Source organism: Geospiza fortis, unplaced genomic scaffold, assembly GCF_000277835.1.
Source record: "Geospiza fortis unplaced genomic scaffold, GeoFor_1.0 scaffold43, whole genome shotgun sequence".
Classification (NCBI taxonomy): Eukaryota; Metazoa; Chordata; class Aves; order Passeriformes; family Thraupidae; genus Geospiza; species Geospiza fortis.
The window spans coordinates 1,840,113-1,857,525 of record NW_005054431.1 but is presented as its reverse complement, the minus strand read 5'-3'; the positions used below and the strand labels follow the sequence as shown (position 1 = coordinate 1,857,525).

General features: G+C 42.7%; 1 protein-coding gene across 1 annotated transcript in view; it reads left to right on the top strand.

The window, feature by feature from the left end:
- MSH3 (mutS homolog 3) overlaps positions 1 to 17,413 on the top strand; it is a 94,732-nt gene that overhangs the window by 73,161 nt on the left and 4,158 nt on the right. The window contains exons 20-21 of the mRNA XM_014309466.2: positions 2,093 to 2,250; positions 16,788 to 16,974. Coding sequence (XP_014164941.1) covers positions 2,093 to 2,250; positions 16,788 to 16,974 — 345 coding nt within the window. The remainder of the gene's footprint in view (positions 1 to 2,092; positions 2,251 to 16,787; positions 16,975 to 17,413) is intronic.

Genomic DNA, 17,413 nt, shown 5'->3' with positions numbered 1-17,413 from the left:
CAGGAAAATACATCTCCTGTCATGTTGTCAGCTGAAATGTTGTCAAATATCTAACTTGAGGAAAAGCTTTTTTTTTTTTCCTTAATCCCTGAAATAAACAGCTTATTTTTCCATTCCCCCTGTTCTCCTCAAACATTTGTGGGTTGTTGTAGAATTGTTTTCTTCAGCCATGGATTCCAATGAGATTTTGGCTCATGGCTGCGTCAGCTGTGAGGACAGAGGGGTTCTGTGGTCTGGTATTGCAGCAGATTCTGAAAACCAGAGCCCTGGCAGAGCAGCCATCAGTCCCACAGCATGGCTGGAGGGAGCCTGGACAGACACCAGATACATGCAAAAAATTCATGGATCCTGACATGAACTTGTGAACTCCTTCTGGGTTTGAGTATCTGTAAATTCTGTTGTGCTGAGCCCTGACAAAGTTTTAGTAGCAATACTGAGTTACACTTTGGAGACTGGAATGTTATGAATTCTGTTCTCATATAGTCATGTGCGCTTCATTACATCCAATCCTTTATTCCCAATAATGGCATGGTTTAGATTTTGATTGCATTGTGACTTCTGTGTGGTTGAGGTTTTTTTTGCAAAAGCTGATCAGCTTTTTACATATAATAAATACTGATGTCCTGTATCTTCTCTAATACTTGAATTATAACATAAGTGGCAGTCCTGGCTGTATTTTGTGTGTGTTCCTATAAACAGAATGAAAGACCAGTCTGAAACCCAAGTCTGTGAAGATTCTGAGACCTGCTGCATGGAGATTTGTTGGTTGCTGTTACCACAGTGCCTGATCAGTGCCAAGTTCCCCACGTAGTGTGACTAATGTCATTGTGCACAGCTTGTCCTGTCTCCTTGCCTCTCCCATGGGGCAGTGGAGACTGCTGCCTTCTCTTCAGATCATCACTTGGTGCATTTCATCAGATGCACCCCTGGGAAAGTCTAGCTGTGTGATGTCCTTGCATAACTCAAGCCCTTGGTCTCAACTCAGGCTGTGAGAAAGCTTTATAGGTTCATTGACAAGTTTTAATTTTGTATCAGCAGTTGTCTTGCACTTGAGGAACACAATTTTATTGTGGAACTGCAGACACATAGCAGTACTGTGGGGAGTCCTGCAGCAGAGATGATTTCTTGCATCTGATCTCATTTTCTTGGGTCTGGTTTAATGATGAGAGACACTGATGGAAATTGGGCATGGTCTGCTCACAGCATCTGTGTTGCACTGAACTACTACCAGGCTCAGGAATGTCTTGATGCCTTCTTGTAGCCACTCTGCATGCCCTTTTGTCCTACCCAGCCAGGCAGTTATGAGTGTAAAATCCAGGTCAGGTCTTTGCCTACCTGGATCTTCCCATTTGACAGTGAGAGCTCAGACTGGAGAGGAATCCAGATCACAGCCAAACATGGGCAGTGCTGGCTATGCTGGAAACTCATGATTTCCTCCCTTTCTCCAGAGAAATTCTGCAGATTCCCAGAATGGTTTGGGTTGGAAGGAACCATAAAGCTCACCTCATCCCACCCCTGCAGGGACACCTCCCACTGCCCCAGGCTGCTCCGAGCCTGGCCTTGGGCACTGCCAGGGATGCAGGGCCTGCCCACCCTGCCAGGGAACAATTCCTCATTGCCAAGATCCCAGCCAGCCCTGCCCTCTGGCACTGGCAGGCAAGCTTCTCCTGCCCAGGTGAGCAATGGCAGCTGTGGCAGCCTTTGCTGCCAGCAGAGCTGCTCCATCCCTGTGCCCATGCTGGAGCCTCCTGTGGCCTGGCTGCATCCAGCTCTGCATCCCTCAGCATCCCTCACTGCTCCCCGTGCTGGTGACTGAGTTCCTCGATTATTTCTTGGCTGGAGAGCAGGAAGGTTCCCCCTCACTCTGTCCATTTTGCTCAAGAGTAATCAAAGTTGATTTTGGTACATCTGGGGCTTGATAATACCTGGAGAGGTGAATGTGATGAGCTCTAAGAAAAGAGGAAAGCTGTTCACCTAGAAATAGAACGTTTAACCCTGCAGACTTGTCCTGTATCCTTCTAAGCACACCAGACTTCCTGGTAAAAGCATCATGTGCAGGGCAATGTATTTCACCACTGTTTTGTGTTTCCAGGGAGATGGTGAAAGAGTCATGATAATAACTGGGCCCAACATGGGAGGGAAGAGCTCCTACATCAAGCAAGTGGCGCTGATCACAGTCATGGCACAGATTGGCTCCTTTGTTCCTGCAGAAGAGGCCACAATTGGCATTGTGGATGGAATTTTTACCAGGTAACCTCTCAAAACTGGAAATGCTACTGTGGCAGGGAGTGTGTGTATCAATAACTTAATTTTTCATTTAGAACTTGAGAATTCATACCTGAAGTTTCCTTTTTTTCGTTTTAGAGGCACTTTAGGTTCATTGCTATGTTTTGATTCCAGTTTTTTGGTAAGCTATGGTACTTGTTTTGTAATCTTTGAATCTTCAAGGGGTAAGAATTTTAAAGTGTCTGTCTTGATTAACATCCAGATATCTAGCTTACCTGCCTGAATGGATATCTCAGCCAAATTTATGCTGCTGGGTAGTAGCCAAATGTTTCCCCTAAAATGAATGTTGTCACCTTTTAAAATTATGTCACAATTTCTGCCCTGAAGCTCTGTTGTGTACACTCACAATATTACAGACTGAAAATTTTGGGCTGCATATATTTCATGCCTAATCTCCTTCCTGTACTATCAGTCCTAAACACACTTATTCCTCACTTGATGTCCTTTTAAGAATGAATAATGACAGTTCATTTCACTGTGCCATTCTTGAGACATTGCTGAGTAATTTGTAAAATTATCAGTAGAGTCAGAATTTCAGAATTCTGTATATTATAATCTAATATTGCTAGGGTTTTTCGCCCTGTTTCCCCTCTTTTTCTTCAATAATTACTTTAATTACTCAAAGTTTTGTGTTACTGGTGGTATTTGAGGTGGATTATCATGTGTGGTTATAAGTTTCACAGCAATCAGGTGCCTAAGCTGGAATTTCTGGAAATTCCTGTTGTGTGATGCCAGTGTGGATTCCAGAGGTAACTTTTAATCAAGAACCTGAGGTACTACTCACCTGCAATTGCTTCATCCCATAAAAGTGTTGTGTTTGTACTTTCCACTGTGCAGGTCAGTGCCAAGCACAGTAGCAAACAATTTGTATCCTCTTCCCAGAAGTAACTGGAGATGAGATTTCAAAATTCTTCACTTTTTTCCCCACCCTGTGTTGGAAGTAAGGGGCTGGTTGATGGGGTGAGCATTTCTTGTGGGGACACAGAGATACACCTGGTTTATGATACAGGAGGAGCATTACAGCATCACTGAGCATTTGGAGATTGTTTTTGTCTTCCTCTGGGGTTTGTAGCTGAACATGGAGTGCTTCACTTGGATTCTCACTGCCTTAAATTCTAATCATACACACACTCAAGCTGAGTATCTGCTTTCCTCTGCTTTTCCTAGACTATCATTGCAAAAGGATGATTTCTGCAGAAAGTACTAAGAAATATGACACAGTCATTGGGAGAGATGTTTTGTTTTGGGCCTGCTTGAAAGAGAATAAATTGGATTTTTGTCTGTGTTCCACCTGTTCCCCAGTGTATTTCCCTGATTCTGCTTCACTTTTCTCTGTATTAGAATAAAGCCCAAGTACTTTTCTGATAAAGTGGTGTGGGCAAAGGCAAAACTTCTGCTTTCAGACTTACAACCAGGCAGACACAGAGTGATTTTTACTCTGTGAGGTTTCAGACCATGTAATTTGTAGCCCAGTCACATATTAACACAAGGGATGGATTTTTTTCCCCCCCTTGTCTATATTACTTTTGGAAGCTCAGCTGGATGTGCCATTCCTCATTTAATGTGATATGTGTCAAACACCAAATGAACATGTGGAAGGATTACTGAAATTCTTGTAATTACACCAGCAATTAAGAGTAAACTAATTGACTAAATATTAATCCGGAAGAAATTGATAATACATTTTTAAGATAGAAGTAGTCATGCATCAGTTAAAAGGTAATAGGACAAAAAAGGAGAAAAGGAACAGGTTAGAAGATTCTGCTCAAGATATACAGAGACCATTCAAGGAGGAGGCACCTCTCTTTTGGTGGGTTTGGGGGGTTTTTTAGGGTAGGTTTTGTTTTTTTTCAGGGTTCTGGCAAAGGTCTTAAAACTATATAAGTCTGTCAGGCAGGTTAATGTGGTGTTGCATTCAGGGAATTTCTCAGCCATAGGAAGTTACCCTTGAAATAGTTTTTAATGCCTGGTTTAAGGAAAGAATCAAAAAATCAGCTGCCACATACTGTGGCCTGCTTGAGGTTTGATGCTTTTTTCTAAAGCCTCAGTTTTGCTCTGTCCTCTCCTCTGGTGGAGAATGACCTGGAAGAGATCAGAGACTTTCTCTTAACTCCCACCCAATTTTCCTTTTCTTTTGTTTTTTCACCTTCTGTGCTTTGTTTTGCGGGTTAGTTTTGTTTGGATATTTTTTTTATTACAATTTAAATTTTTTAAATGATAACAGCTATGTAGACCTCCTTTCTGCACTGCCACCCCAGGCCACAAGGTCTTGCTGAAAAAAGTGTGAATTTCCATTTTGTTGCTAATAACTTCAGTGCATTTTTAATACTTTAAAAACTTACCATGGGAAGGTGTCAGTCTTACTTTCATCACTGCTGTGGTGTGGTTTTGGGGGATGCTGTTAATGTGGTACCCCTGCAGGGAGAGAGAGTGAGGGATGCTCAGGGATGCAGGGAAGGATGCAGGGAGGGATCAGCCAGTGATGCTGTACAAGTTCTCTGAGGCTCTATGAGGGGTTCTGTGCACCACGGTGACCAAGAGTTCATGATAAACCTTTTTCCAGACCCTCTTTTGGTTTGTAGACTGCATCTTCCAAGTGTGAATTTCTATAGGTTTAAGGGATTTGTATCCCCAGGATTTGTCTCTTGTTTTCCAAGTAGGGTTTCCATGGAAATTGAAAGGTTGCTACTATGGTTATTCCTTGTGATATATTGTGCTTATGTAGGATAGCATCTCTAAATTGACTTTACATACTGGATTACACCAAATGTTTTGAAAGATGCAAGAGGAATTGCTTACAGGTAGAGGGAAGATAGGCATGATTTTTCTTTCTTTCTTCACTACTGGGTAGGTAAGACAGGGGACAGTGCTGAGCCTATCCCAGATTAGGGGGAGGACACAGGATTTTGAGGATGTTTGCTGGTTAGTATTTTCTTTTTTCCCCCTTCTCCAATAAGGGATAATGTTTTCTTGTAATCTTTTCTTGAAGAATTTCAACCTAATCAGTGGCATTATATTTTTAAAATTTAGAAGGGTTTTGAAGAGGTTGACATCCCGTCTACTTGACTTTTAATGGGATCTGGATATTTAATTCTCTGATGTTAGAAAATTCCCATCCAGGTTTCTCCTTGCAGTAAATGGGCTCATTTTCTACTTTAAAATCAACCTTCAGTTTTTGTTAGTTCTAATACAGTCAGTCAGACACTGAAATTAATATGCTGTTTCTGTGTGTGTTTGAGCAGGGAGACAAAGCAAGGGTGGACATCCATGTATGGAGGAATTAATGACAAGAGTTCTGCTGGCCTGATCATGCCCTGGGGAGGGGTGGTTGAAGAAAGCTGACCTCTGCAGAGCTCCCTCTTCTAATCAATTATTGATAGAATTTCCCACTGCTAGGAGGCTTTATCCTACTTCCTGTGGGCCAACAGTAGCTGTTCATGAGGGTCCGTGTTCAAAATTGGGAGGGAGAGGGAGAATGCTACAGCACTTTGAAGGCAAAACATCTTCAAATAAACAAGATAATTAGCAGTTCAGGTTACCTAGTGCCTTCAAGACTTTGAGAATAAATTTTTGGACATCAGAGGCTGCCATCAGAAAGAATTCTGTCAAGGAGAGCAACCCCTGCCAGTGCCAGGTGATGGTACAGGGACAGAGTAATCTCCTTCCTAGAGCACTTACCTGCCTGGATTTCTCTTCCTGTGTTGAAATAAGAGCTATTTTCACTTTTTTCAGGGAGCTAGCACAGTCACTACTGTGGGTCACACCTTGCAGTGAGGTTTCATCCCAGCCAAGCTGGAAATGCTGTTAAGGTGCAGCTTCAGTTATCTGAACTAATGAAGCACCTGTGCCTCAGATGCCTTTGAGAACTGCCTCTTGCAGGGGGTCTGCCTCATGCTGAAAGGTCACAGGAATAAATGGAGCCGTGTAGACTATCCTCTCATGCACCTGGCCTCTCTTTAAAGAGTTACCTTGCTGCTTACAGCCTCCAAGCATGACTTTAATCCTCATGGTATCAAACAGACCTGGAATTGTCTGTAGGGTATGTAGAGAAGGCAGGGGTGGAGGGGGCTGGCAGTGCAGGATAGTCCCTTTGCATCACATAATCTGTATTTAGGTGTAAAGAACTTTTCTCTGCATTTTCTCCCTGTAACAGATGATTTAAATGTATTTTTAGCTTGGAGGGCCCTCCTCATTGCTGAGTCTGCAATGGAGGTACTCACTTGTTTCAGATTCCTTTATATATATGAAAAAGTTGTGAAAACAAATGGTGATTGCTCACCTTGGCTAGGGAGGGATGTTTTTTAATTGTAGCTTGTATTACATGTCTGTATACAGAGTCCCTCAGACAGACATGGCCACGATGGAATCCTGGGTCTGTCTGCCCCAGCTCTGAAGTTACATCACTGTTTTGGTATTTTATAATCTGTTGTTCTTGTATAATGATGTGGAACATGTGTAAAAGCAGTTTGTTCAATTAAAACCAGAGCACAGAAATCTTTGGGCAGCTGAGCGCTGAAATAGTGGAGGAGTTTCATCCCCCTGACCGCTGGCCTTAGTTGGGTCACACAAATTCCAGCCACCAAGGGCCAATCCCACCATGTGCCTTGGAGTGGCTTTTCTGACTTGGTTGATGGGTTCAGTATAGGGAGAGGATTTTGATCACTTCAAGCAACAACCGAACAACTGAGAGCCTTTCCAAGTGAAGGTCCTGTTGAAAATTGCATTTGAGGTCCATGGGAGTGTCAGCTGTGTGCTCGCAGCTGTGGCTGAGGTGACACAGCTCAGGTGGCGAGCACACCCCCCCTCTGCAGGGTCAGGGAAAGCGTGTGCACACAGGCTGTGTCCGCCCTTGAGGGGACACCCGGGTGTGTGCAGGGCTCAGTTTGCCAGGGCAGTGTCAGTGACCAGGCTGTGGCCAGTCCCAGACCAGGGGCTGCAGCTGCTGCTGAGGGCAGAGACAGGAGCAGGCAGGGCCATTTGGCATGGAAACAGGGAAAGGTTCTTCCCCCAGAGGGTAACTGCTGGCACTGCCCAGGCTCCCCTTGGAATGGGCACAGCCCCGAGGCTGCCAGAGCTCCAGCAGAGCTTGGACAGCACTCCAGGGATGCCCAGGGTGGGATTGTCGGGGCTCTGGGCAGGGCAGGGGTGGCACTGCGTCATCCTGTGGGTCCCTTCCAGCTCAGGGGATCCTGTGATCAGTCCAGCCTGGGTATTTCACCCCAGCTGAGCCTGGTTTTGTGTGACACTTTGCCTTGAAGGCACCCAGAAGTGGCCATGAGATAATCCTTCTTTTCCAAGAAGCAGAACTGGTGTGAGGAAAGCTCTCTGCTCCTGCCTCCCCAGTGTTTGGACAGAGTGACCATGCAGGTTGTTTACCTACTGTTCATTCCAGGTTAAAGAAAAAATGGTATTATATCACCAGCCAGGGTCTGTGCACAAATCCCAAACAGGACAGGGCTGCAGGGAAGGTGCCTTGAGCTGTTTGATTTTCCAGCATCACTCTCATTCCATGGTGATGACAATGGGAAGCTGCCAGCAGCTCACATCCCAGGCAGCAGACACAGAACTCAATGGCACAACTCACTTGATGAGTTTTTTGCCCAATCACACAAAGCAAAAGCACACTGACAGTATTTATATCTGTGCAGTATCTGTTCTATATTGACAGTAGTTCTGTCCAACCACTGTAAGCACAGGTACCTGTGGTTAAACAATGCTTGCTTATTTCAAATGCAATACCTGCTTGTGAGCCTTCAAACACAACACACAGAGCTCCATTATTAAGCTTCAACCTTCCTAATATCTTGCTAGATAAACTTTTCTGTAGCTTAGGGAGTTATTCTAGACAAGTGTTAATACACAGAGCATTGCTCTATTTGTCCTTTTCTACAGTTTAAATAATTTTTCTGCTGACCAATCTCATGGCTGGTGCTTAGCTCCAATCATAGTTCTGCTGTCTCTGAGGCCTGCCTTTTGCAGCTTTCCCAAAACCTCCGATTTTGTGGATTCCCACAGTATTACTTATACATATACCTGCCTTAACATGGTAACACTGATGAGATTCAGTCTCTTTTTATCTTTAGGGAGCTGCTGGAGCAGCCAAGACATTTCCTCAGTCCCTCTAAGAGGGAACTTGGTGCTGTTCTGCCAGCTGGGGGCTGTACTTCCCTTGCTGTGCCGCTGCTCAGGTGGGATCTTCAGCTGATCTGAAACCCACTCAGACCAGGTGTGGCCCATTCCACTGAGGTTTGTGAGGGTTGCACACACCTCACGGGGTAAAAACCTCGCAAAACCCACGTGGGAGGCAGCATAATGGCATTAAAAAATAAATCAGTGTTTGAATGCCTGCTCGAGTGGTGTGCCTGGCACTGCTCATCTCCATCATCCTGTGAGCAGAGAGCCACAACAGTCACATGCATTTGGGCTCACAGAGATGGAAGGGGAAGGGGCATTTGTGTCCCAAAGTGACATTTCTGGTATGACTTGCCTACAGGCATTGTGGATCCTGTCACATTTTTTTCCTGTGCCTTGACTGTTGTCACCTAAAAGAGATTTATGGGGCAGAAACTAAGGGAGTGTTTGTGGCTGTGTCTCTGTAGGATTGTGCAGGGTAAATGGAGCCCTCAGCCTCTTCCCCATAGCTGGAAAGAATTGGTGTTAGGGCTTAGAGGACGGTTTAGAGATGGAAGATTTCTTCAAAGGAAGCTAAAAAGAACCCAAGAAATCTCAGTTCTCATTACTCCAGACTTCTGGAGAGGCCATGTACCAAACAAGCCATAGTACTTTCTTCTGTATGGTTTATTAAAATGTCTGTTTTTCTGATCTGTAAGTGGTGGAATTACTCTCAAAAAGGTCAGGCCTTATAATAGATGTATTGTGAGTGTTACCTCCCTGAATACATTTACAGCTATTTAATTCTGACAAGTTGACAAAGTCATATTGCTGTTTCACAAGTGTGTGGAGCTGAAAGAAACAAGTAGACAAACATTTTATTTTAACTGGATGAAATGTGCATACCTATGGCATTATCACAAATTTCAATAAGGTTTGAAATCATGATGGAAAGCAAATATTGTATGAATACCTGCAAGCATTTGGACAACTGACTTGGGATGCTTGTATTTTATTTTTTCTTTTCTTCTATCAAGTTTGAAAGATACTTAAAAAATGGCTTACTTTAGATTACTTTTAGATTTACTTTCAGGTTAAAATGTTTCAGGGGTTGCTAAGAGTATATTTTGTAAGAACTCCTGAGAAAATCAGAAAGCACAGGATGGAGTGGGTATGTGAAGCAGGGAAGAGAATGTTCTGTCATACTGGAAACTGAGGGGAAGATGTTCTCCAAGTGCTTTTTGCAACACATTGAGGCACATCACGTGAGAACAGAAGCAAAATAATACTCCTAAGTATTAATGGATGTGACTGTTCCATTGATGCAACCTCTCAGGCAGAAGGAATTCTCAACTTTTTGTAACTAGGCAAACCACGTTACACTTAATTTCATTCAGCCAGTTTCATTGGCTTATCAGAAGGGAGCTGCACAGGAGAAGCACAGAGGGGGAAATAGTTGTATTTAAAATAATAAATTAATAACAAGCTCCATTATTAGAAATTGTCCTAATTGCATAGGAATAGGCAAATATTGCCTCTCATTTTTATATCACTTGTGAATTTTTCTGGTTTTAGCTCTAAAGACCAGAGTCTTACATTTTAAAAACTCCTTGCTTCCATTTATTTCTTTATAAAGCTTTAATGATTTATTTGAAACTTACAGGGCAAGATAAATTAAGATAATTTTTCCTAGAAATACCAGTTAAAATCACAACACCTCAGACAAATGAAGACATTCATCTAGGCAGCTTCTTCATAATCAGAAGAATCTAGGCTGTGAAACCAGTGGGGAGGTGACAGCAGTGTTTGGCAGGTTTTGCAGGTGTGTACAGAAATCACCAGGAGATTGATCGCTGAGTCAAAACTGTGGAGGAGTTTATCTCAGCTCAACAACTTGTTTGTACAGAGCCTGGTTTTGACCAGAACTTTGGGGATTTTTTAAGAAGTTCTTTAAACCTGAAAGTAAATGTTTAAATCATTCAGATCGTCCTTTGGAAAAAAAAATTAGAACAAATAGAGGAAAGTCTCTCAATTTGCCTGAGCAGTTAGACTCTGAAAGATAATGGTCAGAAAAATAAAAAAATCAAAGGTACTTTTTGAGGTCTTTGTTTATTTTGTATGTATGTGGTAAAGCTTAGTGGTTCTGCCATGCACATTGATTTATTTATTGTGCAGAAAAGAAGGGAGCTGTTCTCACAAAGCAATCCCAAGTGAATGGCAAGCCCACATGAGATTTTTATATACTGACATGCCAAGAAAGTATTGTTTGTATTGAAAGCACAATGAGTCAGACCAACAGAACTTTTAGCTGTCAATAACCCCAAAGTAATTTTCAGAAATGTTACTTCTTTATGGCACAGTAATTTGCTTCATTTTGTTCCTCCTTAATTGTATTTTTGTTTACTGCCAGAGTAACAAGAATTACTTAAGCCTTTCATTTATGCTCACAATCAATCATGTAATTGCACCTCTGGGGTAAATTGTTCCCATCTTTTGGGGAAGAACAGGGTGCTGTATTAAGTACATTGCACCATTTTTTATCATGTGGAGATAGCTTTGGTTTGGATTAAAAAAAAAAAAAAAGCTAAAGTTGTAGTTCGTGTTGTTAAACTGAAGAATTATTTCGTTGTGTTTTTTCTATAAAAGTTGTGTCTTGGACGTATCACAGTGCATTTGAGCTGTAATTGCTTCTGACAGTGTTCTGTGGCTCTGTAGGAACAAGTTAAGCCAGGCTGTGCATGTATCTGTGGCTAATTTGGTGTCATGTCTCTGTTCATTTCACAGAAACATGCATCTGCGGTGTGAGGTTTGCATCTTTTATACATGGAACACTGCCGTGTTCCAGCAGACAGCCTTTGGGGTGCATGCATGTCGTTGGGTAGAGTCTGACTGCAGACACCCCTTGTGTGTGCAGGGGCTGAGATGTGCCCTGGAGATGCATCTCGGGCAGTGCAGGGCACTGTTCACGCCCAGGGGGACTCACAGGGCACCTCCTGCTGCCCCTGATGGCTGGAGAGGTGTTCCCCAGGGTGCTGCAGGGGCCAGGGCAGGGGGAAATGTGCCTGCAAAGCTGAGCAGCTGCTCACAGCGAGGCTGTGTCCGAAACTCTTCCATCCTATCACTTGACCCAGTCACAGGTGGAATTGGATTGTCTTTGGCGTCCACAGGTCTAAAGGGGAAAAGTTCACTTGTGGTGAGTGCTTCAGCCATTGTCCCTACTCTGTTGCTATAGTTCCTGCTCTTTAATCCCCCCTGGCCTCAATCCTTCAGCTACAAATGCACATTAACTTAATTACCTTGAGTTCCCTCCCTGGTGTCCCAAGCAGTGAGTGCAAACCTGTGCATATTTGAAGGTGTTGATTTGTCTCTGTTTTTTCACCTTCTTCAAGCTAATAGTCATGACTCTCAAAGAAACACCTTAATTTTATAGTTTATAATATTATAAGTTATCCTTCAGCAAAGTGTTTGCCCTCACAAGCTGGTCTTTCTCTTGACCACCAGTAACATTTACACTGATAATTTAAAAGTCAGTGATGTGTTTGCCCTAAGCAATGTAACAAGTACTTTTAAGGAGTTCAGTGTTACTGAGAGTATCATAGCGGAATTTCAGAAAGCAAATTTACTGTGTGTTCCTCCCTAGGTAACGTGACATAACCTTTTGTAAAACCTGAGTTTCTGTTAGTGCATGAAGTGTAGGGATGAGGGGTGCTGGTAACTTCTGGTCCCGCAGGGCCTGCATTGACTCACAGGGATTCTGTCCTACCTGTCCTGTCAGTCCAGCTGAAGCTTTTGAAAAGATAGAGTGGGTGTTCTTCTCCCCTCCGGCTTTCAGGAAAAAAAAATCAATGCACTTCACCTCTTGAAAGTTAATCCTGTTAGAAATGTTTCTTTAAAACACAGGGGTGCTGGTGTGTGCAGCATTCCCCTGTGGGTCAGCTCTAGAAGGAGAGGATGATTTCAGTGATTATTTATTCTGGCTGCTTCAGTTACCTAGTGATACTGAGGAGGGGAAAAAAAGATTTAGAAACCACTGTGAAACTGAGTATTGAAATCACTTTGGACTTGCTTTTCTTTCTAGGATAACACAAAGTTTTTATCCCTCAGAGTCATTTAATATCTTCATTAATGTCTCAGTGACTGAGAGCATCACATATCTACAATAACGTGCAAAAGAAAAATGTATTTTACATTGAATGCATTCTGTCAGGCTTCTCAACAGCTGTTCTCCTTAATTATGTAACATACCATTGGTATTTCTTCACTTAAATTTGCAGATAAGCAGTTGTAGAGATGGTTGAGCACATGTGCATGTAGACTAAAAACAGGTTTATGTCATGAGCATCCTTTGATTCCCTGTCATCATCCATGGAACTTGGCACACTTCTTAGAAGTCACCCATGAGTAATGCAAAAATAATAACTATCCTGATAGCCATGCTTCCCATCACACTTCTTTTTTTTTCCTAATTCTGTAATTACAGCTTCTGTAAATTATTTTTCTTTCTGTCAGTTTTTGGTCTGCATCAGTGAGATCTTGATGGAGATGAAGAGGATGATGTACCAGTAGGCTGTGGGGGAGTGTGAAGCATTATTTTCTTGCCAGTGAGCTGTTACAAATTTGCACATGCAATCTCCAGAGGAATTACTTAATACATCTCCAGTGTCCTGCCCGTCCCTGGTGGGCTGCCTGTCCCCACTGCCCTGGCCACGCTGCTGTGCTGGGCACAGGCAGGCTGTGGAGAGCAGGCCCCTGCCAGGAAAAGGGTGAGCTGCAAGGCAGCAGCACATCTAGACCTCCTTTCTTGTAAACTGGTTATTTTAATTTAAATTACTCCTGTGCAAATGCAGTGATCTTTGAAATGACATTTCAGAGGGGTTTGTGTGAGGGAGTGAGTGGAATTGTAAAGTTACATTATAAATTTATTTTATTCATGGCGTTCTCAGAGTTATCTTTGAATCACAGAAAGTGATTTTTGTTGGTGCTGAGAATGTTGTACACCTTATTCCTGGAGAAAAAAGTAATTTTCTTTTCATGTTAATTGTTCTTGAATTAAGTTTATTCTTCTGCAACAGGTTCAAATTTTGCAGTATTTTAGGTATTTTGCAGTATTTTAAGTATTTTAGATGAGCTTCTAAACTCAGATGGATATTACTAAAATCAATGGGAAAACGTAGTGTAAGTTTGGGGTTTTTTCCCATCATTAAGTATTCTGCAGACTAGGAATCAGTAAGTAGCACTGGGCTGTTGACAGCTGTGTGAAAATGAGGCTCTAGAGAATGGCTTTGCAGTCTTGTTTTCTGGGATTCATGTGGTGGAATGTTAGCACTGTGAGCTGCTGGGCTGCTTGTACATTTCCACAAACTGTGAGAGAGATGCACAGTGAAATAAGAGAGGAGTGAACTTGTGGGGCCCTCACTGTGATCTCAAACCCAGGCCAGCTCTAGGAACATGTGGGTTAATTTCTTTTGAGAGGTAGTGCAGTTGTATCCTCTAACTTACATTCTGAAAATTAACTTACAAAACATTGCCTCTCTGCTGTTTTTTTTCTGAGGCCTTTGACAGGAATCTTTCCTACTTGAACCGAGCACTGAAAACAGAAAATCCATTCTCTTCTTTTTTTTTTTTTTTTTTTTTTTTTTAGTTTGCATAATAAATGGGTTGAGCACCATAAGATGAAGAGCTTTTAATTTTGCAGGATTTGGTTGGCTGTCAAAGAGACATTAAAACAAGTGTTTTCCAGCCAAATTGCATCTGCTGAGGAGTGATGGATCCAAAGAGACGCTGCTCATGCTGCCTGTCTGCACGTTCCTTGTGGGCAGGACTGGAGAAGAAAAATTTAATGTTTTAATGTATAAAAACATTTAGGAGGAGATCTGCATTAAAATGCGGATTCCAAGCCACTGAGGAGTCCTGGAGAAGTGTGGTGGGGTTTATTATGGCTGTTTTAAATGTGAAAAAAATAAAAAACCAAACCAAAAAAGGGTTGTTCAAGCAGTAGGTTTTGTGACTCCGCAACTTTATTGTATCAGGAATAGAGCATAATGGTAGGGAGCAATGCCTTGCTGCAAATTATCTGCTACTTTTATAAATGCAATCATCCACACTAAAACAGTTATTCCTGCTTATTTCTGGGATAACACTGCTCAGTATGTATGTTCAAAAAACAAGTGTAATTCTTCTAGTGTAAAGGATAGAGGCAGAAAGAACAATTTTATCAGTTTTCAAAGGATGACATTTAAGAGGTTTTATGTCATTTAAAAATGCGCTGGTTTTTTAATCTGTAGTTAAGCCCAAGTTGGATTTGAATGTTTTAAAATGCTGGAAAGAAAGGCTTCTTCTCCAGCTGTCTCTAGCAACAAGGGAAAGATAATACTAATTTCTCTTTGTATCTTGAGCATTTAGTGAGGAAGTTCAGGAAATTATTTTTGTGAATGCAAATTGGATACAAAGCAGGCTAAAATATTTTGTGGGCTCTGTGGAAATGATGCAATCCCAGAGCAAAATGGAAGCTCTGTGTGTAATCATCACAGGCACACAACAGACAGTCTGTGAGATGCTGTCCCTGTAAGGAAAAGCCAAGTAAGAAATGAGAAAATAATAACGCTGCTAATTGTAAGGTTGGAGACACTGAAGTTGTTCATTAAGGAGCCAGAGACTGTTCAAACATAAAAAGTATTTGTCATTCTGATTAATGTATTTGCAGTTAACAGTGTTAGAAAAGGCCTAAGTTATCCTGCTCTCTGTGGATCTGTGCAGTAAGGGGGATTTTACAGCAGAGCCTGGTGCCTGACCCAAGCTGGGAAAGAGGCACAGGGGTAGTGGGGGCACTGTGAGAAATTCACTAAAATCTTCATCATTCCTGACCCAGCATTTGAAAGGATTACAGTAGTAAGTGGCTTAATGAAATGTTAATTTCACAAAACCTCATTATCCTGAGTTATACACTTAATTCAGAGAAAAATCATGTACAGTTGAATTAGCTTACGGCCAGAATCACCTGTTTTTTGGGGTATGTGGGAGTGCAACTTGTGTGTGTGTGTTTAAGCACACACTCAATAAAACAAAAACTCAGTTTTCTCATATGCCCATCTCCAACCAAAAGTAGTTAATTTATAACTGAAGAGTTGCTTATTATGCAGTTATGCATGATAGCACAACAGATTTTCAGGGCAGGGACCAGAGAATATATACAAATCATAGTTATAATGGGTCCAGGCTGCTTGGTTTTAGTCAAATGCTCTTAGTCATAAGATCCTCATAAAATTATTTGTATCTTAGTGGTGCCTCAGGAAGTCACAGGAGCAATTATAATAGAGAGAGATCCAGCAAAAGAGAAAGAAACCACTGCATTTGGCTTCTCTTTAAAGGTTCTGATTGGCTCTAAATACTGTTGTGGCCAGCTGTTAAATTTGGAAATATAATATACTAAACCCATGACTTAGTTTCCCTTAAATCAGTGTGGCTTGTATGTAACTATATATGGGCTGATAAGAGTGAATAAATCCAGTTTTACGTCCCTCCTCCGTGGCATGCTGGTGATGACCTGTCTCAGAAGGGATGCTCTAATGTGATTAATGTAATTCAAAAGCAGAAATGCAAAAAAGAAATGGTCTTTCTTCAGTATAGAATGGGTATTACCTGCGCAGGTAAGGAAAGCTGCAGGAAAAGGGAAAACCAGGGTGGACTAACAACAGGTTTCTCACATGCAGACCACAAATTCACAATTTGAGATAGGGTTTGAGGGTTGCATGGATCTGAATCAGAGCTAGAACAGTTGTGTGGAATGTGGAGGAATTTGGGTATGGAGCCCACCTGCCTGCAGGCTGCTAAGTGTTGTGTTTCAACAGAATGGGGAGAGAACTCTTAAAATACCTTTAAATCTTGTTTAAGGGCGCTGGTTAAGATTGTATACCTGTGCAATTAGGGGAACTAATGGTTATTTTGTTAGTGCTTGAAGGAGGTGGCTGCTCTGCTGTTTGAATGCACAAACACCCGTTTCACAGGAGCTTCCACTCTGTGTGGAAATGCCACATTGGATACCTTCGGGTATTGTTAGCATTAGAAACCCATATAAATAGGGTATTGAACTAAACCAAAGGAGTAAAATTCACCTTCACAGCTACCTCTGATGGAATTCTTGTGAGCTGACTGGTCTGAAGTCCCAGAGATCTTTTTTGGGGAAAAGCAGGCTGCCTTGTGCTGTTTGTGAGGGTGGGAGAAGTGTGAGCTGGGAGACTGTTCTGGAAGGTGAATGTTCTGCCTGTGTTCTTCTCCTCTGTTTGTAGCAACAACCAGAGATTATAACAGAATGGTTTCATGCCCGTGATTATTGTTTTTCCAGCAGTAGCTGGCATTTGTAATGAGTTTTTGTGTTCTGTGTCCCGGTGCAGAATGGGCGCTGCAGACAACATCTACAAAGGCCGGAGCACCTTCATGGAGGAGCTGACTGACACTGCTGAGATCATCAGAAAAGCCACCTCGAGGTCGCTGGTGATTCTGGATGAGCTGGGCCGAGGGACGAGCACACACGATGGCATTGCCATTGCTTACGCCACCCTGGAGCATTTCATCAGAGATGTAAGTGCCCGAGTATTGGAATAATTAACCAATATTGCTCAGGACAGGAGGTGCCTTGCCTTGTCTGGCCCTTGCTGCTTGACCAAAAAGCAGCAACTGTGGTGTTTTACCCCAGAGACACCTTTGGCCAGCTGGATGCTGCAGCTGGGTGCATGGAGACCAGCCCAGGCTTGCAGGAGCTCAGCTTTACCTTGGTGGAGAAGCTTTAAGGCGATGGTGAAGGAAAGGAGTCGGTTCTGATGGAGGGTTTGGATCCAGAGCTTTATCCTGGCCCACAGGCCTCTGAATGCAGCAGCAGCTCCAGCAGAACTCCCTGAGCCCGTGGCTGCTGCTCCTTTAACCCCGGGGAGAGGGGCAGGGAAGGGGTCGGGAGCCACCAACCAGGGACAGGAGGGGAGGGACAAAGGGACAAAGGACACCTGGATGGCCCAATGCCCCC